At 49.1% G+C, this 25,493-nt stretch overlaps 2 protein-coding genes across 3 annotated transcripts; one reads left to right on the top strand and one right to left on the bottom strand.

Annotated features, from left to right (window-relative positions):
- Positions 1-131: 131 nt before the first annotated feature.
- On the top strand, positions 132-10,289 carry stk26 (serine/threonine protein kinase 26). Of its 2 annotated transcripts, none has more exons than XM_003976612.3 (12): positions 132-399; positions 5,110-5,178; positions 5,318-5,479; positions 5,564-5,620; positions 5,964-6,072; positions 6,431-6,588; positions 7,798-7,983; positions 8,485-8,627; positions 8,707-8,803; positions 8,948-9,010; positions 9,140-9,280; positions 9,377-9,501. In XM_003976612.3, the coding sequence occupies exons 1-11, from the start codon at positions 379-381 to the stop codon at positions 9,278-9,280; spliced, it is 1,206 nt and encodes a 401-aa protein (XP_003976661.1). In that variant the 5' UTR covers positions 132-378; the 3' UTR covers positions 9,377-9,501. The 2 variants fall into 2 exon arrangements, with proteins under 2 accessions (XP_003976661.1, XP_011615890.1); XM_011617588.2 differs by having other exon boundaries at positions 134-399; positions 9,140-9,267; positions 9,377-10,289.
- Positions 10,290-10,326: 37 nt separating this feature from the next.
- LOC101075634 (FERM domain-containing protein 7) lies at positions 10,327-14,857 on the bottom strand. Its single transcript, XM_003976616.2, has 12 exons — positions 14,698-14,857; positions 13,209-13,313; positions 13,089-13,131; positions 12,940-13,018; positions 12,770-12,867; positions 12,574-12,688; positions 12,355-12,502; positions 12,190-12,285; positions 11,940-12,103; positions 11,800-11,868; positions 11,661-11,736; positions 10,327-11,590 (listed from the first exon to the last, which is right to left on the bottom strand). Exons 1-12 carry the CDS (start codon positions 14,845-14,847, stop codon positions 10,412-10,414), a joined length of 2,322 nt encoding a protein of 773 aa, XP_003976665.2. The 5' UTR covers positions 14,848-14,857; the 3' UTR covers positions 10,327-10,411.
- Positions 14,858-25,493: the final 10,636 nt, after the last annotated feature.

The raw sequence follows: 25,493 nt of genomic DNA on the forward strand, positions 1-25,493 counted from the left end.
CACCTCCGCGCGTCAAGTTCGCGTTTGTGCAGTGCGTGGCCCCGCCCCCGAAATGGGCAGTAACCTATGGCAGGAACCGCCCCTTCTTCATTCCCATTGGTTGAACGCGTTTTACTGCCGCACTCACGGAACGTGTTCGTGCGCGCGCGCGTGTGTTTGGAGTTTGTTCAGTAGTTTTTTTTCCTCCCCTCCGCGGCGAACAAACCTCCCGTTTCTGACGGATATTCTCCTTCACTTCTGCTTCGAGGCCAAACGTTTCCTCGGGGGGGGAAAAAGCGAAGACGAGTTCACATTTTAAATAGACGAAACTCGACGAAAGAGCCGAAAAACGTGCACAAACCTGGAGGAAGAAAAGGGCGTCCTTGCTTCGAAGTAACCATGGAAGTTCCTGGTATGCAGGTGAGCCGAAAGGTGGACTCAGTGGGTTTGAACCGACAAATATTCGTGTTATGTGACTCCGCTGCTCCTCCTGAAGTTTTACTGCCTGCTTTTTGATCTAAATCTCTGAAAAGTTGGGTCTGATGACGAGCAGTGCCAACTACCTTCTCCTCAGAATGACGCTGTGTTTATTTGTTTAAAGATGTTCCGGCATGTTTGACTTGGTTGTCTGGCCGGGCTCTTTAGTGTTAAAGGTCATTAGATTGTGTTGCAAATGCCCATTAACGGGGCAGAAATGTGCGCGTATTATGATTTCGATCAAACGTTTGTTCTTATGTTGAATAACAGTTTTAATAATGTTCCTGTCGGGACTTATCATGTGGATTTGGTCATCTAAAATGAATGTTTTTCACATTTTAAATATTGCCGAGATTGGGGTGACATGATACATTGAGTGAAGCTGAAGTTTCAGAGCAAGATACTGATATTTCACAAGGCATTTGGGGTTTTAAGACACCCCTCTTAACATATATATAACATTCTGTACATGATTCGGTGACTCACTGTTTCCTTGAGCTTATTTATAGCTCTGTATAGTTGTAATGTGGCATTATTGTGACTGAATGGGATGAAGGTGTGTCTTTGCTCCCCCTGTAAAACCCGGTTACCTCCACAAGGTTGACCTCATAATCAATAGAGCTCTAGTCCTGAAATTAATCAGGAAATCACTCGCGAGAGACGCGATGATGTGTACCTTGTGTCATAAACCATTTGTTCCCCTCCTGTTTGGCCAGCTCTCAGGTGTGTCTACCTGTGGGACGAGCTGCCTGTCTGGTAGCTCACTCGCCCTGCCTGCTCTGTTGGCCCCGGGCGGGCGGGGCGGCCGCTCCAGTCAACACCTTCCTGACACCCGGCAGCAGCTGCCGCATCACTGAGGCTGACGGATAACATCTGCTTCACCTGTAAAGGCCGGCGAAAGATAGAGGGATGTGGTTTTGTTTAATGGGGAACCACTGACAGATGACGGAAGCTGCTTGTGGGCTGCTGAAAATATTCCGCCCAGTTCCAGAAACATTGTCTGGAGTATTTATGTAACCAGCCGTTGTGCAACGTATTCCGACCACTTGTGCCCTTAAGATAGCGTTCACACTTTTGTCCCGGTGGAAACGTCTGCGTGAACAACGTGCGTTTTGTCCCAGTAGCTGGGAGATAAAACAGGAGGTTACAGCGGTGCTCAAGAAAAAAGCTCGTCTGAAGATTCGCATTTTAAAGCTTCAGGATCAAAATGGTCCAGTGTGGTTGCAGAAGCGAGGGCAGCATGTCGGCGCGGCAACGAGGTTGCATCTGTTTGAGGCCAACGTGGGAGTGATTTAAGGTCAACGCGCGTTAGCTGGGCTGGATTGGCACACTTGGGGCCCGTTGCACGATGCTGAACGTCATTCTGTGACGTTCTCACCCTTCGTCGCCGTGCTCGGCGCGTGCTGCTGGCTCGCCACCAAACAGACGCAGTGACAGCTGTCGCCACGAAGGGGGCCGGCGACGGTGGCTTCCACCAGTTTCCATTAGTGTGTTTGTATAGAACCACTGAGCTAACAGATGTTAATGACTCTAATAGACGCGTGCAGGCTAACACAATCCCCAGGACTGCTCAGACAGCGGCTCTGTAATTGGAGCACGTTGAGTGGGTGCGTGTTTGCAGTTTTGCATCCTGGAGATCTAGTAATGAGAACAATGCGGCGTGGAAGTGTTCTATGGGGAGATTTCCACGCACTTGGCTCTCATGCTCCTGCGTTCCCGGCGGTGCTGCGCGTCGCGGGATGGTTGGATGTGGGACCGCTGACGCTGTAGCCTGTTCCTGGCTGATTACCCAACCTGCACCCTGCAAGAAAATTACATAACGCAGAACCCGTCCCAATTGTTGCTCAATTAGCCCGGATGACTCATTAATAATGACTTTAGGTTTTGCTGTGAAGATGTTTACGGTTCAGCCGGAGCACGTGTGGCCTCGGGCGGCGTGCGTTGGCTTCCGAGCAGGAGACGGCGAGGCCACTGTTCCGCTGTTGGTTCTTTATCCCCACAACAACCCTGTCCATCGATGTATGGATCTATAGTCTGTGTGAAATGACAAGCTTCTGGGTGTTTCTGTAAACTGCACCAGAGCTAATGTGGGTTTCATCGACCCCCGTGTCAAACCTCTCGGCTGTTTCGTCTCCCCAGACGGGGCGATTCCGTCCCCCAGATGGGGACTTTACCCACTTTTAACACAAAAACGGTAGCTGGCTTCTTGCGGTGCCGAGGCTCCTCGGCGCGCGTCCAAGTTCCACAAACAGGTACATGCACGCAGCTGCAGGCGTGTCGACAGGGATGGCTCTGATCAAACATCAGGGAGTGTCCTCTGCCTCTTTTTCTTCTTCTGTCTTTTGTGACGCCAGAGCTGCACCTTTTTTCCCAGGACTCCAACCAGCAACGGTCCTGCCGTGACAATAATCACAACCCAAAGCACCCTCGCCGAACTGCCTCTGCCCCTCGGATGTTTGTGTTAAAGGCGTTTTTTTCCCCGTGGAAAACCTTTGGCGGGGGGCGGGGGGAGGGGGGGGGGGTCTTGGTCAGTTACTAAATCAGTAAACGGGCGCCCACATAATCCAACAAATATCCCTTAGCCGAGCCGGAGCGGAACGGGAAACGTTAAAGAGCAGTGAGCTTTTCACATGATGCGGCTCTGCAAAGGTCACATTGGAGAATGTGGTGTTTGTACTTCCTCCTCCCGCAGCTGTGACCTGTGACTTCAAACGCGCGCGCACACAGAGCCTTTCTTGTGTGGATATTTGGACAGCGCTTATTAGCGAGCGCACGGGACTGACCTGCCTCTGCCTCGCTGACATCGCTCGCAGAGTTTCCACGGCCTTGTCCAAGTTCTGCTGGGGAGGAGAAGGTTTACATTGACCAGTCTTGGCTCGCCTCTGACGCTGTTTGTCCTTTCACCACTTGCAGAACTCGCACTTATTATTATTTGTATGACGTGTAGTCTCAAAAATCCCCCCCCCCTCCTAAAAAAGGAGCAAAAATCCCATCTACTGGTTCTGCATCTTCTCACCAGTCTGCAGGTTGTGCAACGGTTGCGCCATCGTCGATGTTTAACTTCCGACTGACCTCGAAACCAGCCGGAAAGGTTAAAGTTTAACGCTTCCACTTTACAACCCCTCCTGTCTTCCACTCTGTACTCTCTTTAATCCATAAGTTTCAGGTTTTTGGATGCTAAAGTTAAAGCTAAAGTCTTTTGGGGGAAGCCCTGCTTTTTATTGCACATTATCTGATCCTTCCAGAGCTTCCCGATCAGAACCCTGCTCAGGTTTGGGATGGTTCAGTGCTGCCTGGAATCGCAGGTCATACATCCTTTTTTCCGGGAATGATAAGCAAATGCGGCTGTAAAAGGGCTATTGAGTGATAAAGAGAGAATTCTCTGTGGGCGCCCACACGCTCGCAGGTTATTCCAGTTCAGGGCAGGTGGAAATGATGCCGATCCATGCGGGGAAATGATCCGAAATAGGTTATGGGTGCAGCTGTTGGACTTGGTCGCCGACTGCTGCCACAAAGCAGATCCGAGCATGCAGGAAAAGTTCGTAGCGGGGCCTTGCTGGTCTGCTGGTTTGGGCCTTTTACGTTAATTAAAGCGCAGAGAGGACATTAACCAGAAGGCTCCTCTCCGGAGGATGTGGACGGGCTTACCTCTCCCTCTGTATTCACCGTCTGCCATCCTCCGATCTGTTTTCACTCCATCTCTCCGCAGGCCTGCAGTATCATTAGACTGGATTTGCTGAAAGGGTGTGGCGACATTGTGGTCACTGTGTGCTTGTGCGCGCAGTTGTTCCTTTTTTTAGACCGGAGGGGAAACCTAAATGGCATATTAAACGGCCTCGCAACCATTTCTCCCAGCTTAGAGCTGCGCCTCGTGCATTTATCCATATCCTCTTCTCCTGGCTCTTTTAATTACTAAGCAATGTAATTGCTAATAAGAGCTCGGTCCATTCTCTTAAATTTAGCAACTGGCTATTTGCTCTTTGCCCTGTTGCCCCGTGGGTGTAACCACTTTAGCCCCACTGGTGACATAACTGACTATCTGAGACACGCTCCACAGCTGGTAAATAAGTAATAGCGCAGTAAAAGTGGAAGGCATTGTTTGCATACAATGCCATTATCATATGCCTTTAAGAATTTGCCCACACCCAGCTGAGCACCAGCGGTGCTGCGCGTGCGCGTGTGCGCGTGCGCGTGTGCGCGTCACTGTGTGGGTTTGGGCAGATGCTGTCATGCAGGATCACATGGATAAAGGGAGGATGGAGTGTGACAGGTTTGCTGTTGCCGTGACTGTCATCAAGTCCGGTCGGCTGTTGTTCTTGCTGCTCCTTCCAGGGTTAAAGGTTAAGGTTGGGCATTTAGTTGTGCTAAGGGTGAGGAACTGGGGAATGCATTATGTCCTCACAAAGATGGAATTATAAGTGTGTGTCTGGTCGGGCAGCTGTATGTGTTCAGTTCCTGTTATCTTCAACTGTCATGCTGGCTTCCTTCTGTGGTTTTATGGTTTGTGTGTGTGTGTTGGGAGTTAGTTTTTGCCCAATGACGACAATTATGTGGTGATGTACCCTCTGGTAGCACATCGGGCTTTGGACAGGAAGCAGAATCCTCCTTGGATCCATAAATCTAACCGGTTATCCGTGTGTTTTCTCCCCTCAGAGTACTCAGATCGATCCAGAGGAGTTATTCACCAAGCTGGATCGCATTGGGAAGGGCTCTTTTGGAGAGGTGCGTGCCTTCGCTGCCTTTTTTCCTCCATAACCGGTTTTAATTGAATATTTTTCCCAGAAAAAGCCCTTTCCTGCTCACTCGGAGTTGAACTTCTGCCCATTTTAAAAGTTCTTCCTCCCGTTTCCTTCCCCCGCAGGTGTTTAAAGGAATCGATAATCGCACACAGAGCGTTGTCGCCATAAAGACCATCGACCTGGAGGAGGCCGAGGACGAGATCGAGGACATCCAGCAGGAGATCACGGTCCTCAGTCAGTGCGACAGTCCGTACATCACCAAGTACTACGGCTCCTATCTGAAGGTGAGGAACGCGGGACTCTGGGATATAAAACGTGCAGGATATTTGTGGATGAAGGAGACATTCAGGAAATAAATTGTTTTCCAGGGGACTAAATTATGGATCATCATGGAGTATCTTGGCGGAGGTTCGGCCCTGGACTTGGTAAGTGCTGTTTTGTCTGATCACATCTCTCAATATCTCATCTAGGGATTGAATCTTTGTGATTGGGAGGGCTTTTCCTGTCTGCAAACCTGCACAAGTACAATGTTTTTCCGCGTGTGGAGCTACTCCAAGCCAAGTTGATCCTTTTCAGACAGCACAGTTATTGAGAAAGTGAGCAGCCGAAGTAAGAACAAAAAATAAAGGTTCCACTCTTAAGGTGACAGAACGTCCTTTCATTTAGAGTCGGTGACTCAGTCCTGTGGAGGAGATTCAGTAATGCTGTGAGTTGGAAATGCTCAAGTGGAAATGGTGTGTGTGTGTGCGTGCGCGTGTGTGTGTGCAGCTGCGGGCAGGTCCGTTTGATGAGTCTCAGATTGCCACCATGCTGAAGGAGATCCTGAAGGGCCTCGACTACCTGCACTCTGAGAAGAAGATCCACAGGGACATCAAAGGTTTGGGATTTGGGAGACTCTTCCGGAATTGTGCTAGTAGTGGAGAGAAGGAAGAGCGGCGTTCCACTCTCTACAGCAGCTGTTTTTACAGATGGTTTGCTGCGTCACGCTGAATTGGTGGCGGGTCTCTTTAGGAGCCAAGGGGCAGCCATTTTTTAAGGGTCTGGATAGTTGGGCCATTGTACCTGCTGGTACAACAAATGGCTGCTGCAGGTATTTTGGGCAGTAGCTTTACTTTTACTTTTTGCTTTGACTGGGATGGTATCAACGCAGATGGGGGGAAAAATGAGTAAAAGGCATATTTTCCAGAGAGAATGGGGACAAAATCGATGCTAATGATGCTTATAATCCTCCACAGCTGCCAACGTGCTGCTGTCGGAGCACGGCCAGGTGAAACTGGCTGACTTCGGTGTGGCGGGGCAGCTGACGGATACGCAGATCAAGAGGGAAACCTTTGTGGGGACGCCGTTCTGGATGGCTCCAGAGGTCATCCAGCAGTCCGCCTACGACTCCAAGGTGAGTGTTTCCCACCCGAAGCACCTAACTTCAGCATGTCCTAGCTAGTTTGCTTTGCTACTTCTTGTTGCCCTGTTTGTTGGGCGTTGAGCCCGAGAGCGCGCCGTTTCAGACGTAACCATCCCAATTCCCCAGAGCTGGACGACGATGTGAAAGTGACTTTGGCTGTGTTGATTCAGACCACAAAAATGCACATTGTTGTGGGAGATAACAGGCAATGGGCCCTTATGTAAGAAGTTAGCTAATCTAATCAGCTGTTGGTGGTGAGGGAAAAACTCAATGGAATAATTTTCTGATTTTTCTGCACTGGGACTCCACCCTGACTGCATTTGCCTGGTTTTAGTTGATCGTGCAGAAGAGTAACAGGCTCAAATATAAACGGCTCATCAGCCCAAGTGCACTTGTTGCCGTGTCCGCCTTTGAGGTTGTTTGCATAGTTTCCAGTGTTGCTGCTTTTTTATTTGCATCCAATTGAAGCAATTTGTGTGGAATATAAGGTTGCAATGGTCGGTGTTTGGGATTAACCTTCCTGTGTGGATTAATCTGCTTCCCTTTCTTGTGTTTATCCACCTGAAGGGGACGAGCTGTTGAATAAACCACCCCATCACGCCTGTGTGTGGGGGGGTGTCTGAGCACGCTCAAGTTGGGGACGCAGCTTGACTGCAGTTTGTGTTGTATTGAAATCTGCAGGACGGTGGGATAGATAGCGGTGACAGCAGGAAAAAGTCCAGGACCGCATGAGAACCGCATGTGTGTGTGTGTGTGTGTCGGGGGGGTGCTGCTACAGGCTGACATATGTTTGGTGTGTAACAGAGCCGCAGCCAGTCAAACGGTGACAGAACATCCTGTTGTAATGTGACCCCAGAGCAGCTCTGTGCATGAGCAGCTGACCCGCCTGCCACATGGCCGATGGAGCGAGGCACACCCGTGTGACATTCACCCCCGCCTGCATGCGCCATTCCGGAGAGTTTGTTTACCTCGGTTTGCGTCGGGTTGACAGATGACGGCTCGGCGACCGTCGCAGCTGTCGTGCAAACAGAGTCGCACAACTTTCACCCGAAGCACTACGATCTGTGTTTGTGTTGACGTGTGTGCCGCGTCTACTCGGCAGGAGCAGGATTGCCACGCCCACAGACAGACAGGAAGTACTCGTTGGCTTGCGTTGAGTAACAGCTGCCGTTGTCTGTTGTTTTTTCTGTTCTCCTCCAGGCTGATATCTGGTCTCTGGGCATCACGGCCATCGAACTGGCCAAAGGCGAACCTCCGAACTCAGACATGCATCCGATGCGAGTCCTGTTCCACATCCCCAAATTTCCTGCGCCAACGCTGACCGGAGACTTTTCAAAGAGCTTCAAAGAGTTCACCGAGGCCTGTCTGAACAAAGACCCCGCTTTCGTAAGACCCCGACACATGCGGTGCAACACGTACAACGAGCAGAGAGCTTAGATCAGATGGAAAACAAAACGCTTTGTCACCTTTTAATCATCACCTGATGACTGCAGATGTGAGATAAGAACCACTTTATTGTCCCTTGAAATTTAGCTCAGGTCACAACATGCCAAATGTGCATGGTAACGGGGTTAATGAATACACACAATGAACCCATTATAGGTTAACTAAAAAGATATAAATGGACGCTGAGAGGTTTAAAGAGACACAAAATTCCCAGAGGCGCTCTCAAAAGGTTAGAAGATCTGGTGAAAGTAGAGATTTATTGTATATTAGTTTAGAGGAAACCAGAAGATCCAAAGTTAGCCCGAACTCGTCTGGGGAGTGTTATAAGAGGAGGATGGGACAGCTCAAGTTCTCTGATGTGTAATTATAGTTGCCTTTTGGCGCCCCCTGGTGGACGAAAGGACCCGTCAGCCTTTTCTTCATTGGTGTGTCTCCTTGCAGCGGCCCACAGCCAAGGAGCTCCTCAAACACAAGTTCATCGTCAAACACTGCAAGAAGACGTCCTACCTCAGCGAGCTGATCGACAGGTACCGCAGGTGGAAGGAGCAGGGCCACAGCGACAGCAGCTCTGACGATTCTGACAGGTGGGCCGTCGCCCCGCGCGTCTAGGGCGCCCATCTTAAACGTTCCTGAGTAACATTAGCGTGTTTTGTGCCTGTAAAGTGAGTCTAGCAACAAAGAGAACAACGAGTCTCCAGAGTGGTCCTTCACTACTGTCAGGAAGAAGAAGACGGAAGGGAGAAAGGTCCTGAATGGAACGGTGAGTGTCACAGCTCCATAAATGTTGATGGTATTGCGCGTGTATTATTGATTGCATTCTGCTGTGTCTCCACTAGATGGCAGAAAATAGCACAAAAAGGTTTTTGTGCCTTTTTTCACCTCATATCTGCTTCTCTCCCCTTAGAGTCCGGATCAGATGAGTAAATCAGCCAGTCTGACCACGGTCATCTCTCCTGTCTTCACAGAGGTTCGTGTATGTAAATGCACAGGGTTTATTTCCAACTCATATTAGCATTAGGTGCCCAAACCTGGACTTGCTCACCAGCGTCCCCATCGTGAATAAATGCAGTTTAACGGGGTTTCTCACTGTTTGTAGTTAAAGCAGCAGCACAAGGAGCACTCGCAGCAGCGTCTGGCCATAGAGGAGCTGGAACGCAACATCCGATTGGCCGAGGACGTGTGTCCAGGAATCACGGACAGGATGGTCTCACACATCATTGCCAGGTACCAGAAGTAGGTGTGTCTGGGACGGTATTTTCCTCCCTGTTTCTCCCGCGTTTTTCTGTTCACCGCCGGTACCAATCGTCTCGCTCTGTCCACCGCCATTCCTCAGATTCACGGCCAAGTGAGGGGCGGACATTTTCAAAGGGGAAGTAACGTTGTGTGAAGAGAGACTGTGTCTCCATACGGCGGCGCTGCTGGACGATTGGGAACGGGAGATTTGCTGTGCGACGTCTCCTCATCACACACACACACACACACACACTAATGTAATATACACACTATATAATATTCATTATATCTCCCAGACCAGGATTGAAAGACAATGTTTTTATTTGTCCTCATTTATTCAGAGTAGAGTTTAGTTAAACATCACGTGCCTTGATGATTTGTGGCCCCCTGGACAGTGACTAACAGCACAACATGGCGATACAGTTGTGCTATCCCCGTTGAGCACGCGCGGAGGTGGCCGCCGCAACTTTTCCAGACGTTTCTTCAGTAGCACTTGAGACAGATCCCTTTTGCCAACATCCCAGCAGCACACGTTCCCCTCCCCAGGTGTAAATTTGATGATTTTTAAGCTCCGAGCAGCCGATGGGATCGACGGAGGCTGTCGGGAGCCGAAGGCGGACATTATCAGCCCAGCTATACAACCTAAGTAGGCCTGCGTCCAAACTTGTCAGGTTTACGTCAACGTTTACAGTCGCTCACACATTAGTTTTGACGCGTCGAGGCTCTCGAGGATGGTGCCAGAACTCTTCTCTCCATGCGTGAGGACATTATTTAAACGCAGCGTAAGCACAAAGGGAGCCTCCACAGGAGAAACCGTTTGTACCAAAGACACTATAAAACTTGCTCACTGTATATTTTTTTGCCTTTTTATATATCGGAAGGGACGCGACGACGCTTGCCGAGGGAGGGGGGGGGTGGGGTGTAAAATGAAAGATGTGAGATTTTTGCAGGAATGTAGTCTGTTTTGTAGCGGGACTTAGAGTTTTATGAATAAATATTTAAGTTTGATCGAAGGTCGTTGCCGTCTGAGAGTGTTTTTTGTGTGATCTGTCAATTAAAACCACATCGGGACCCGTTTCCGCCACACCAAAGGTTTTATTGAGCGACAGAACAACGAGGTCATCGCAGTCACGGCTTAAAGCGTGACCTTTGTGACCTTTGTAGCGCCCTTCTTTTTCTCCTCCTCTCCTTTCGCCGCTTCTTTTGTCTTCTCCTTTGCCGCGGAGTCTTCCTGCTCCCCCTCTTCCTCCTCCTCCTCCTCATCCAGCTGGAGACTCCCAGAGGAAAATCTCATCCTGGCGAGCCCTGGATGCCGGACCACCTTCCCCTGCAGCACCGGTGGGAAGTAATAGGGATAGAACACTTCCGGCTCCGAATCGCTGTAGCTTCCCACGGCGCTTCCCATCATGCACAGCGAGGTCGGCCGCTCGGGAAGGGGGGAGGAGTTTAATGGGAGGTAGGTGGGCCTGGAGGGGCGGGTCAGGTGAGGATAGTAACCTAGAGGACGGAACTCGGAGGCGGGGTTAAAGTTGGGGTTAGAAGTCCTGGAATGCTGAAACTTGACATCCGGCTGGCTGGCCACACGGCGAGGAAGCCCTGGGAGGAAGGTGGAGTCGTCGCTGTAATGCCCCGCCTCCACACGCCCGACACCCAAGTGCCTCATGCCGTTACTTCCCGGCTGGTACACTCTGGCCGCTCCCAGACCGCCTGATCCAGATCGGAGGTTCCGTCGTATCGGCGAGACGGATGGAGGGTAGAAAGACGGCCGCGGCAGGTCGTCCACTGTCACGTAATCCCGCCGTCTCGCCAGCGGGATGCGTTCTACAGGTGGAACGCTGACATAGTCTGTCAGGTAAGGGTGTTGTATGAGAGGGGAGGAAGCAGCCAGTGGGAAGGACGGGAGCACAGGGTGATACTGGTAAGCAGGGGTGTTGGGGTAAAGGAGAACCAGCTGCTGGGCAGAGTCCGGGTGCGGTTGGGGGTTGGGCCGACGCCGTGATCGGTTCCCGTAGACGCCGGCTAGCCTTTGGGCTTGGCGATGAGCTCCACTCCTCGCCCACCGTATCTCCTCCATCCCAGAGGTGGAGACCGATCTCATCTTGGGGGAGAGGTGGAGCGAAGACGGCGAGAGGGGGGTGACTTGGCAGAGAGGCCGGGTCCTCTGGTCGATGCCGTAGAGCGACTGGTGGTGCCCGGCCTCTGCCTCGTCGACATCGTCCTCGTCGCCACCTTGGAGACGCGGGTCCAGAGCATCTTGGCTGCAGACGGCTAAGGCGTGTCTCATCGGGGCGAAGGGGTGGGTGTGCTCGTACAGCTGGGGGGGACAGAACCCGTTGGCGCCCGTTGGGAGCGTTACCAATTTTCAGAAACATCGATTTTGTTACCTCTTTGGAGACGTCTGTGAGCAGGTCAGGAGAGGAGCGGCACTGTCGGGGATCGTAGTCGGACGGGCCAAAGGTCCTGGAAGAACAATATACTTTTTAAATGTGCTGCATGAATAAAGAGGATTATTTATTGTCTTACCTGTCAAAGTGTGAAAGCTTCTTCTCGCCTGATCCTAAACACTCCAGGAGCTGCTTCTGTGTGCGCCCGCTGCCACACAAGATGGAATTTTTCACAGAAACACCAGGGAAAACGCAGCATTTCATTTTGAGGGGGTTTACCTGTATCTGAAGCTGGAGCCTTTGCTGAAGAGCAGTGTCTTCTGCATGGAGCTGGGCTCCTCCGGCAGTCTGAAGAAGGCGTGGTACTCCACGCAGGTCTTCCAGAAGGACTTGCACACGTCCCGACTGGCCATGGAGAACTCCAGCGTGTCCTTGCAGGAAGGCTGATGGGAGAATCGCACAGTTTCAATCGACCCGTCCAAAAAAAAAAAAGGGGGAAACAACGGGTTCACCCAAAACGGAGCCTCACTCCGACTTTGTCGTGCAGCTTGATGAGGAAATGTTTGCGTTTGAAGCTCAGCTTGCGGATCTTCGCCCAGCTGAAGGTGTTGATTTTGGTGTTTCCCTGAAACGGACAGAGGACTTCCTGGATTCCTTCCAAATCTACGCAGACGGACGAGCTTCGGCCACATACCTGAAAGACCAGGACCCCCGAGTGCGTGACGGCGAGGTTGATCCTCATGCCTTCGCCGTCGTGGGCGGGGTGAGGCCTGATGCCGTACATGTCCAGCTTCCTGGCCACCTCCAGCAGCTGGATGTCGGCTTGTGCGGGCGACATGCCCCTGCAGGGACAACTCTTGACCATCAGAGTTGGATTTCTGACTGTTAATATGCCGATTCACTTGTGAGTCACCTGTGTCTCTTGTGAAACTTGATGATCTTGTGGTCCAGGTATTCCTGGTTTGGGACGTAGTGCTTCATCTCCAAATGGTGGCAGTCCAGTTCCTCGTCATGGTCCCCTACCTCTGCTGCAACACGCGTCACCAACCGGGTGTCAGGAGAGCGGCTTTTTGGATTCGCATGCCTCTTTAATCATGACCCCAACTTACACTGCAGGATATGAGACACCAGCAGGGCGGCGCTGTTGTCGTGGCAGGTCAGGCCGCCGTTACTCAAGTCTTGCTTTATCTGTAAGGCAAAAAGATACCTGCAAACAAACACACGCATGGGCTTATGTTAATGTACGATAAATAGTGATGCCTCCGTCTAAAGTGATTACCTGGTGAGTCCCCTCTTAAGTTGACCTGGATCAGGTGGGAAGAACTTCACTATAAACCTAAAGAACAGGTCGTTGGTATCTAACGGAGAGAAGAAGAGGCGTCAAGTCTGTATATTTCACGAGGAAGGTATAGATGCACCCAAACTTACATTTAATCTGCTTGGCGAGCGGCTTCAGCAGCTCCAACCACACCTGCAGCGACAAACACACAGTTTTAAGGCCCCCCTCAGAGCTTCAACCCGACGTCCACGTGCATCCAGTGTCCTTACGTAGTTGCCGTTGTGGTGCCTGAACTCCAGACCGAAGTACTCCTTCTCCAGCAGCTTCAGGTGACCACAGACTTTGTTGAAGAAGTCTCCCCCTAAAACCCTTTGCTGGGGAAGAATCACAGCAAGGGTGAGGGGGATAATTGGATCTCCAGAGCGGAGACCCTCGGGAGATCCCCGGGCTCAACGTCCAGTTCAATTCCTCCTCTACTCAAGTGCTTTGCATAATGAGAATGTATGTAATTACTGTTATCTGCCGTGAACGAACTATAGGTTTAGTTTTCAATGTCAGCTGCAGGGGAAGTCATAATTGACCCCCCCCCCCCCCAACAAAGAACAGACAGGGAAAGGAAACAGCGGTTCACCGAGAGCTAAAGGCGGCGCCGCAGGGTTGAAAACCATGCGAATATTTGTCCATCCGCTCACACGTGCACTTGGAATGGCTGGTGTGCTCACTAGTAGTGCTGAAATCAGAGGCCTCCACTCATTTAACGCCTTTTTAACACTTTTTTCTTGTATTTAATTATAGAGTTGCTGTTTTTTTTATGTTTGCTGCTGCATCTCAGGGTGTTTTTTTGGCCTCCGCTGTCTGCTAGCCAGTATTTAGCAGCCAGCAAGAGGGTTGCTGGATGTCCCTCATTTACTCGTCAGGAGGAGGGGAAACGGGACCAACTGGTGATTACTGGAAATAAACGGTCGCCCCCGGATGAACAGAGTGAGATCATGGAGCAGCGAGGAGGGAAATCAATCATCTGTTCGCTTCTTTGTTTCTGGTAGTTGTTACCGAAGTTGGTTGGTTGTGTGTTTCCAGCACTGCCACATGGCCCAGGAAGGAAATCCTTCCACATATTCCTTCCTTCCTTCATCCATTCTAACCCCCCCATCCCTTCATCACTACTTCCCTCCTCCAGTGAGGATGCTCCCGATGTCCTGGAGGCTGCAGGAAAACTTACAGAGAAAGCACAGTGGTGGAAAATGGAGCTAACACAATGCTGCAACACACGCACACACACACACACACGCACGCACACACACACAGATAGTGAAGTCTCTTTTAGCTGCGTTACTGCCTCCCAGGCGACGCCGCCGTGTTGAGAAAGCGGGCCATCAATCTGCTTTTCCAGAACAGGGTCGTTGTACAAAATCAGGAGTCTGACGACGTCCATTGGTGCAGAGAAGGGGAATTAAACTAAATTTGACGGTATATATATTTTTTTTAAAGGAAACTATTTTACCAAAAATAAGATTTATGATGAGTGCAATCGAGTGGTGTTAGAATAAACCGCAGCAGCAATACAAACTAAAGGGCAATATGAGCAATTTCGTATGAACAATGCGCCACTTTTGCTTTTTATTCGTATTTTGCGTCAACATTTCGAGCAGAATCCGTCGTTAACGTGTGCGGCACTCGTCAAAGAATCATTATGAGGACACTTAGACGCTGAGCAGCTTCAAATGAACTTTTTAGGAAAGTAACTTTAGTGTAACTTACCTCCACCTCGAACGAGCGCTCGCTGTCGTCGAGGAAGATCACGCGCAGCCGGAGTTTGGTCTCCTTGGAGACCCGCGACAAGCTCGTGAGGGCGGCCAGCGCCCGCGTCGGCCGCTGCCGCGCCTGCTGCCGCTCCTGCCGCTCCTCCATGTCAGGAGGAACACTCATCCATCGCACCCCCTGAAATGAAACCATCTCTTTTTTTACGCGCTCCTCAGCCTCCTCCTCCTCTTCCTCCTCATCATCATCATCATCCTCGCCATCGATGGGGCGCGCGTGGATGGCGCGCTGACGTTTCCGCGTCTGACCGCAAGCGACCCTGAAGATGAAGAGGAGCAACATCCGCGATTCAAGAGCATCAATCCAAAATAAAACTTTAAAAAAGTCCCTGGACATTTACGGCAATATACATTGCTTTAATGTAAAGACGCACGAGACATCCCGAGTGTTGAAATAACTTTATTACAGTTTATTACAGCAATAAAGGAAATGATGAACCGGTTGTAGCTGTGCTACTAAAACCACAATTTAATTTCTTAAAAAGAACTTTTATATAAATAGACGCTTCTGAACGCTGCATATGTGTGTGCGTGCGTGCGTGTGTGTCCTTCATGGGAATAATATGAATTTCACGGTGGCTGGACGCTTTTAGACCACTGACCTGTCCTAAAGTAGGCTAGTAGTGCAATGGCTCGCTTTGCCTCCAGCCTGAACTGAGCACTTTGCGTGTGTGTGCGTGTGTGCGCGCACGAGTGCTTCACAAACAGACAAATGCCGGCGTGGCACACGCGTAAAATGTTGGTCAAGGCGCATTCTCACGGTCTCTGCCGCCTTTTGTCCGGTTCCTCGACTGACACACATTTCGCGGCGGCAACAAAGAGCCGCCAGACCGTCGCTGACACCATTAAAACTGCTTTTTAATGGGCTTCATCGCGCGCGCACACGAAATACAGTCGGAGACGGCGCAGAGGTGGAATCCAGTGCGCGCAATATCGAAAAAGAATTCGAGGAACACTCCGGATCACGTGATCAGTGGTATTGTATTGACAGATCGGACCGCTAGATGGCGACAAAGACCGGCGACATTTCGCCTGCTCGCTTCACTGTCTCCAGACAATCAGTGAATGATCGTTCCGATCGGCAGCAGAGTTACGGTGGTTAATGGTTCCCACCTGTTTTGGGTTCTCCAAGCAGCTCCTTCGTCAGCAAACACTCGTCTGTGCGCGTTGTCGTGGCGATGTTAGGTTAGGGTTAGCAGGATGCTGTTATCGCGCTGCTGAGGGCCACAGACAGGGCTCCCAGTTCCCATGCTGGAGCCGAGCTGCTGTAAAAGAGCCAGGGTCGTTAGGCCGACCTGGGACATATCTGCCGTTAGATCGCACACATGCGGCGGCCGTCAACACCGAGCAACTTAAAGCAGGCAAGGGGTCTTTTTTGTTTTCCTTTTAAAACCATAAATGACATCATGCGGACTTTCCAGCCCGGCTGATGGAAATAATGGCGGTCTGATTGTGATGATAGGATGTGGGAAAGTTGAGGAAATCTGAAGACGCAGATGCTATCAGCTGGGAAAAATACAGCCTGTGTGTTTCCAACAATGTCAACTCTGTCCCCACAGAACTGGTCATTCAGAGGAACCACAGGTTACTCACCTGCTTCAGTTACATCCCCAATACATCACACACACACACACGCACACACACACACACACGTGTGTGTTATCCAGGTGGAAACCACATCTTGTAGCTCCCTGATGCTCATCTGGGTCCAGGATATCTGCGACACCTGCTGCCCTTTGACTCCATGAGTGACCCACTGGGAGCAAACCTGTGATCCCAGTTGGGGCCAAACCTGGTCGAGCCACCTGTGCAAATCCCCGTTGATCCCTTTTACCAGGTACTTCAATACACACACACTCTCTCTCTCTCTCTCTCTCACACACACACACACACACATCTGTACTTTCACCACTGTGAGGACACTTTATTGACTTTTTAAATTTATGAGCAGCAAAAATGTCCTCATCTGGAATTAGAAAAGTGGATTTAGTTCTCATCATGTTGTATGTAAGAAGAACACACACACGTGCGCGCACACACACACGTTCTTTGGCTCTGTTTTATCTTGCGCAACAGGCAGCGTATGAAAATGAGACAAATGTTTTTTTTGTCTGAGAGGGCAAAGCAGAAAAAGGGATTTGTCTCCAAATGTAGGAGCAGCAACAGGCGGTGTGTGTGTGTGTGTGTGCGTGTGTGTGGGGCTGAAGGAGATATTGAAACGGAGACATCCTCGCATCTGTTCTTGACTGATGAGAGCTGAAAATAGGATTTGTCTTTGAAACAGAGGGGGACGGCCGTAAGCCAGTTAAGACGACTGAAGAGCCCATTTCACACTGAGGAAATGGAAGTCGGTGTGAAACGTCTGCTGAAAGGTTTTCGCTTTGACAATTACAGAGATTAGAAGGCGCCGAGTCTAAAAGGGTGTTTCACCGCGACGGTTAGCGCGGCTTCCGCAATCCAGCACGTTCTCTTGAAAGTGTCGGCACACACACGTCTGTTTTCTTAGATTTTTACTTTTCTGGCCTTTGCGAGGCCGTGAAAGCGAGTTGACCTTCTCGGATAAAGGGCGCCATTTGGAAACCAGGGCAACCTGGTGATCAGCGCTCGCCCAAAAAAAGCACCCCACGCTCAGTAAAATGGTCGCCCATTTCAGCCAATCTTTGGGTTTTAGAGCAAAAAGATGGATTAGCGAGACTGTGAAACATGAAAAGAAGCAAGGATGAGCCCATAAAATGATTAAAACACAGCAATATTGACGCAAATTACACGGCTGGTTATAAATTCTTGTTTCAAAAGTCGTGGATTAGAAGGGAGCGTTAAACGGATCGGAGTACAGCTCATTATTACAGTGGAAAGGTTTAATCTAGGAGCCGTTTTCCACTTCGTTAGCTCTCAAAATGAGTTGCTAGCTAAAAGACAGCGGCTTTTTGCACACTTCACGCACATTTCGGCCATTTTCACTCATCTGCGAGTGTATTAAAGTTGTCGTTGGGTTGCTGACTTTTAGGTCTCACTGACAAATTTGGTTAAAATTGAATAATGTTGACGTTGGTTCATGAAAACAAGCATTTTTCCATTAGAAAAAAATTATGAAGAGAGGACATGTTTGTGTGTGTGTGTGTCTGTGTGTGTGTGTGTGTTTTAGCATCCTAATGATGCTGCTGCTGAATCAGCAAACAATGTCCAAAGTGAAGAGGATGAAAGATGGAGAGTAAGGGAGAAAGAGTGGATTAAAAAAGATGGACAAAGATGAGAGGGGGGTGACGTGGGCGGAGGGAAAAACGGAAAATCTCATGGAAAAGAAGGAAAAAGGAGGAACGATGAGAGGAAAAATGTAAATTAAAAGAACAAACAGGTGAGAAAATAGAGAAATTGATGAAAATTCTTCTATGTGTTTTCCAGCTATACGTGTGTGTGTGTGTGTGTGTGTGCGTGTGTGTGTGTGTGTGTGTAAACAATAGAGTTGATTAGGCGTTGCGTGGCAGTGACAGCGCTGAGGGGGGATGATTAATGATTCTCCGTTTAATGTGATTAGTTCATTAATACCTCCTGTGATGGCTAAGACTGGCTAACACCAGGGAAAGGTCAGTATGCAGGCACACACACACACACACACACACACACACACACACACACACACACAGCTGTAATGGATCATTAAGGAGGTCAAAGAAAAGAGTGCTGCTTTTGTTTCCTGTTTGGGCCTCGACATTGTTTTTAGTGAAACTATTCTGTCTAATGTGAGTTTTTCATTAATCTGCTTTACTGTGTTTGTGTGCGTGTGTGTGCGTGTGTTTGTGTGTTCATGGATGCAGTACCGCTACTGTCCGCTAGGCGTTTCATTGCATCTATTGTTGTCCAGAAGCTATTAAAACCCCATCAATTACCGTTACGCGGGATGTCGCGTTGCCATATTTCCTCGTGCTAAATTAGATCCACTGGCTGCTAACAATACTCCCTGTTAGCGCACGGCGAGTTTGATAATGCAGCCGCACGCCTTGGAAGGTAATTAATGAACCTTTTGTGAAAAGAGGAGCATTTATTTGTGAAGGTACCGGGGTCCAAATACCAACTGCTGGTGGCTGCAGCCACCGTTAGCTCAACGGGCTAATCCTGCTTCTTCTTTTGCACGTATCGATGTGTTCTGTCCAACTAATCAGCTAAATTTGATCAATAACTAACAGTTCACGCCGGGCACGCACGTTAATCTGACCGCTATCCTTAATATGTTGTTCTCATACTCTATTAGCTGCTCCTGACAGCTGATGATTGATCTTCTCATCAGCTCTTTCTCCAAACACCCCGCAGTATTTGTGTTTGTGCCCGAAATGTTGAGCTCTAGTGTGTGTGTGTGTGTGGGTGGGTGTGTGAGATGACTGTGCTTGCTCTATGACATACTGCTAGCCTTAGCAATAGCAGTAGCAATGAAATCCTTGGGCTGTAAATGAGGATGGGCCATGTGGAAGCTCCTCATATGTGAAGCCAAAGCCTCTTGAGCGCCCCCTGGGGCTCAAGCCACGAGTGACATCGCTGGATGTGCCACATGACGACTCGTTTACAAGCGTACACCCCAGCTGAGGCCACGGAAAATGACTGGAACCAAACCGAGTCACGGTGAGAAATGCGAGAAAACGCCTTTGTTGTTCCGCTGGATTAGAGTTCGCAAAATTTCAGTCGGTCGCCTGGCGAATAAAAGGCACCTTGGAAGTCTGGTTTTAGCCAGATCAAAGCACTTAGCATGTCCGATCGGAACGGTTTGAGCCGTCGATTCAGACGGCACGCTCCTTGTTGTCCAGGGCTTATCAGGCGTTGCTTCTGGCTTCCTTTTTCCCAGTGTTTTTATGGCACGTTCCCAGATTTTTCCCCCCTCCCATAATAGCATTTTAGTCTTCTTGATGTGACACTCCTTTCCTCCGCAGGACTCTTTGTGATTCCGGCTGATAAGCCGGGACGTATTTCCAGCTTTAAAATCTCACCTGCTGCAGGTTTAACCTTCCAGCCTGCAGTGTTTTATTGAGCTTACCTTCAGTGAGGCCTTGCGGGGTCTCGGGAAAGCCTTGGCAGCCGAACAGAGCCAGTAACTCACTCCGGTGCCTCCGCGGCGCTGCTAGGACTCAATTATTTCCCACCTTTGCGGCGTCCCAGCGCGCGCTCGCAGAAACCCGTTCATCTCCCGGTCCCCGCCATACGTGAGCCTGTCCAAATTTCAGCGGGCCCCTAAAAAGCGCTCGGGCCACATCAAAAAGCAGATCAGTCGCACGTCAAAGCGAAAAACCGCTCGGCCTTCAAAGCCGATCAAATTCAAGTCGGTTTTCCAAAGTTTCCCGACTGACGGAGGCGTTATCTTTACGGGAAAAGTTAAGCTATATGTTGAAATGCATATCTGAGGCAATTTCAAAGAGTCACTGGCGCTTATCCAATCACGCAGCAGCCCCCCCGCCCCCCCGCCTCTCTCGTCCTCCTTTCATTTTATCTCCACCTCTCACACGTTCCCTCCTCCCTGTCACTGATCCTTTTCTCTGAATTAGATCCATGTTTTTGCTATCGTTCCTCCTTCAAATCTCTCCCTCTCTCACTTTTTTTTATCTCTTTGAAAGAGTGTTGATCCCTTCCTCGCTCTGGAAGTCTCACAACACACACACACACACACACACACGCACGCACACACAAACACACACAGGGATTCATTTTAATTAATACATAGATTTAAAATGTGATGCTTGTGTGGTAAAGTGATATACACCCCCGCTGGTTAAAAGTCTTTTTTATTGCTTAATCAATGTGGAAATTAATATGATTTAACTCCCGACCCCCTCACTACCCATATTCACCCACCCCACGTGCGTGCACACACACACTCACACATCTGCTGGGTTATTAATTATAACACTAATTAACCTACAACTAATGATTTGGCCCCCCTCTCTCTCCCCCTCTGTGTGTGTAAGGGGGGAGAGAGAGAAATTATGTGAAAGCTTGTATTTAAATGTGTGTGTGTTCGTGTAAATATATGTTAATTTGATTCTCAGATATGATGGATTAGAGGGACTTACGATAACGACAGCAGAACTTCTCTTCAAAGCTCCGAGTTCGTTTCCATAATTCCGTTTGGCGCCCGGATCAATAAAGTTCTCTGAGTCAAAATTTAAAACCCAGCACTCGTCCAAGCGCTTTCATTCGTCCCGTGCCATTTCATTGTCCCCTGTTGATTTTATCTATTATTTTTTTCCCGAGGAAATGGAGACTGCAGCACCACCTGGGGACCCCCCCGCCAGTGGATTTTTGATTTGTTTATTTGAAGGAATTTTTCAGTGCAAATTTAGGTTTCATGTTGACTTCTTAACAAATTTACGACTGACTCCTTTCCCAGCACTCAGCGATGGCCCTGAAGGGCATTTCAATATTTGGTATTCTGAATCATTTCCCCATCAAGCACTTAGCTTTTCTCCCCGAGGTCGAACTGGCAACAGTGAGCTCAGACAGGGATTGTTTTAGTCCTTATCAAAAGGAGCACATTAAGTGTTCAATTGTGTCTTTTGTTGCAATTTGAGGCTCTTTTCCATAAACATTTGGGTTTCATGTCTTTAAATCTGCTATCTCTTACCCTATCTTACTCTATCTTACCCTACCCTACCCTGCCCTATCCTACCCTATCCTGACCTACCCTACCCTATCCTGCCCTACCCTACCCTATCCTGACCTACCCTACCCTATCCTGACCTACCCTACCCTACCCTACCCTATCCTATCCTGCCCTACCCTACCCTATCCTGACCTACCCTACCATATCCTGACCTACCCTACCCTGCCCTACCCTACCCTAACCTACCCTATCCTTCCCTACCCTACCCTACTCTACACTACCCTGCCCTGCTCTCTCCTGCCCTACCCTACCCTATCCTGCCCTACCCTACCCTACCCCAACATAGCCTATCCTTCTCTACCCTACCCTACTCTACACTACCCTATCCTGCCCTACCCTACCCTACCCTACCCTACCTTACCTTACCCTACCCTACCCTGCTCTGCCCTGCCCTGCGCTACCCTACCCTATCCTACCCCACCATACCAACTTGAAAGTTTATCCTATCAACACATTGAGGGGGAATGAAATGTCTTATGTGTCTTCTTGTCCTTTGTTTTTCCTGTGCTGTTTGTCCAACAATTCTTTCCTTTGATCCTCCTTTCTTTGCTCCTTCTTTCCTTTGATCTTCCCTTCCCTAGCCTTCTTGCGCTGGCTCCTCTGTCCTTCGCCGTGGTCTATTGATTTTACACACCTTGTTGAAATTGCATCAGATGCACACTCACTGTCTCCCTTTATTTATCTCTCCGTCCCCTGTCACACACGTGCACACGCGCGCACACACACACACACACACACACACACACACACACACACACACACACACACACACACACACACACACACATTCCGGGCTGACAATGGGTGGCTGTCACCGTGATTGATGACACTGATTATATGTTAATAATGAAATAAACATTAAAAGACACGTTTAATAGATAGACAATTAATAAAGATGGCCAAGAATGCTGCAGCCAGACTGGTCCGTTCCCGTGAAACCGATTCAGTCGTTAATCTACTCAATTTTAGCGCCTAGCACACCGAGTTAGGCGAGCACAAACCGCAGTTTGAATGAAGATCAAAGCCCCGATAACCAGCTAGTTAGTTATTCACGGGAAAGAAGCCCGATTAGCGTTTAGTCATTTTAGTCACAAAACTGTCACCCTGAAGGATTCGACATGGTCGACTTTTGCATCAGCAAAAAAAAAAAGGTGTTGAAGTTTTGAAAGTAGAGAGAAAACGAGAGAAGCTTGGAAAAAAAGGAAAGCAGGACACAACAGTAACCGAGGGCAACCGTCATCAATCAGAGTTTGAAGACATCGCTGCTGGCAAAGACAACAGGAACAGAGTGAGGGGGAGTATCGGGATGGTGGGACGCTAATGCTAAAAGAGAGGGAAAGGCGGAGGTCATGTTTTAAGTCACTTTCATCAACAACAAAGAGAGGAAGGGAAGATGAGAGGACTGGGAAAAGATGTGTTTTTGGCCTCTTTACTGGGTTCAGAAGAAGAATTGGGACTGTATCCTGTCACCTTCAGACTAGAAATCACACTTTTTCTTTGTTTTCCCGCTCTTTTTAGTGGATTAGGGGCTTCTATCCGATTCCTGTGTCCCTGAGGAAGGAGGTTAAACTCCCGATGCAGGTGAAGGGAACGTCGTGTCTCTTGTGGCGCTTTATACTCCAGCTAAGCAGGTTCTGTGAAATTAAATGGTGCACAGCCGGTGTCAGGCTCCCCGAAAGGGCAGCACAAAAAGGCGGAAAATAGTTTGAGCTGCATTTTGGCACATTTGGGCTCTCCAGAAAAACACATTTCCGACGCCTCCGTGACCAAGCCCACGTTGCATTTTCACTGAATTTGGGAAGATTTTGAAATTTTTACGATCACAAACACCGGCCTCTCCGTTCATCCGTTTTCCTCCCTCCCTCATCCTCCTTTAAAGTCTGTTCTTTCTGGATGAGCAGGTTTTACGAGTGGAGTGATAAAGGGAAGGGGGGATGAAGGGCAGAGAGGGAAGGAGAGGTGGAGGACAGAGGGAGGGGGGGACAGGGACGAGTTCACTGTTTATAACACGAGACTCGACAGCGTCCAAGAACGTTTTTTTTTTACGTTTGAAATGTCCGTATCAAGGTTTTATATCTGGTTTGACTCTCTCTCCTCCCATAAGATTTTGCAAAAATTGATGGGAATGTCGTCAATTTTGGGTCGTAATCAAGTCATTCCGGCCGGATGACGGCGGCGGAAGAGCGAAGGATCTCAAAAAAACGACCTGCAAAAGTCTGCAATTTGTCATTGCGCTCCATAAAACGATATTCTCTTTGGCCTCCAACCAAAAGCGAGTCGATAGCAATGATTTAGCTAATTATGAGCAATTCACATCTACGTCGGAAATAACTATAAATACTGATGAATTCCAACACGTCGCATCAAACTGACTCCAATGGTGTTGTAAATTTAACACAATGGACCGAAGCACAAAAGCGCCGCGCAATTAAGTCATTTGATCCGCTGTCAATTGTCCGTGGTCTTCATAAACAATGCAGAAGATAATGTTCCGCCCAACAAGCCGCGCTTTTCCTGTAGCTGCTGTGGTGCGTGTCCGACACTCATTAATTATCCCAACACGTGGTCGTGTCGGGTAAAGGTCAGAATTTTGCTTGGTCCAATGCGTGTGGAGATATACAGGCGTTAAATGATGGGCGATTTGGAAATCTGAGCGGGATTAACGAGCGCTAATCCTGCCGCTCTGTCTTTATCATGTGTGATTAGGGTGTTTGAACTCGTGTGTTGTTCGGCGAACCTGCCGTCACACGTGTACGTCTGACTGGAGTCAACCCAAACATCTGTGCCTCATTTTATCAAGATTTTTACCTCCCGGCACCCTCGGTGAAGTGAGCCCCATGTGTGAATACAGCAGAGGACCCTCGAGATCAGGAAGTGGCTCTGTTGATGAGATATTCACACAGGAACAAGTGACGATGAAAGTCTGTGAGCCCCCGTTGGTGCAAGATCACGCTAGCCTATTTCAGCGTAGTCCATATTTATGCATGTTGTATGCGTGAATACACCTGTGGACAAGTCCCTCCCGAGAGGCATCACTTGGCTTTGCACGTGTCAGAGGTTCAGGAGAATTTTAGCTAGCTAGCGTCATGGCACAGTCACTGGGACAGATGTTAGCAACAACCACGAACCTTTGAACATATAGTTTTATTAGTTTTGGCTAAAGCGAGGGGAGTTATTTGATGTTTTGGCGTGTCCGCCGGGCACTAATTCCAGTTGATAATTGTTTTCAGAAATCTCGTATGGAAACTAAGCTCGGCTGTCGCTCTCCACGGCCCTGAGACACTCGCGCCGCAGTTTGACACTTTGTAATTGTGTTGTTGAGTGAGATTATTAAAGAACACAACTTAAACCGCCACCGTCGTCGTCAACATCACCGCCAGAGGTGCCGAGGATGATGGGTAAAGGCACACATATGAAGGACTGTATATCATTATAAACATTAAAGTTGCTTACATGCAAGTAGTGTCATCTACTGCCTTACACACACACACACACACACACACACACACACACACATACACAGAGTAATGAAAGCTGGGGGCTATTCTGTGTGAGATGGATGGTTTGACTTTAAGCTTGTATAAATAAAAGCTAAATAAATCTTGATGGCCTCTAGTGATGGTTCGGATATGGTGTGTGTGTGTGTGTGTGTGTGTGTGTGTGTGTGTGTGTGTGTGTGTATGTGAGAGAGAGAGAGAGAGAGGGCAGTGATCAGAGATTTACATGCTACTGTGCAGTTTTCTCATTCATTTTTTACATTTCACTATAACGTGTTGAAAAATACAATAAATATAACAGTGGTTAGCATAGATGCTAACGTTACGTTAACCCACAAATGCAACTACAAGCAGGGCCCTGGCGCGCACATTTTCTCCAGGTACTCATAGACGTCATGCGGATTAGAGGGTCCAGGTTGGCCCTCGGCCTACTGTTAGCAGCTGTTGCTAACAGCCATTTGAGCGGTCCAAAGCTGTCTGCTTGTTGGCCCAGAAGGTTTCTTTCTATCTCCTGTTGCACACCAGTCCAGAGAGGGACAAGCACCAAATCTGACATGGTGAAGGGCCCATTTTTAATGGGCTCCACAAGAGCAAAGT

Source organism: Takifugu rubripes, chromosome 8 (assembly GCF_901000725.2).
Source record: "Takifugu rubripes chromosome 8, fTakRub1.2, whole genome shotgun sequence".
In the NCBI taxonomy this organism is placed as follows: Eukaryota; Metazoa; Chordata; class Actinopteri; order Tetraodontiformes; family Tetraodontidae; genus Takifugu; species Takifugu rubripes.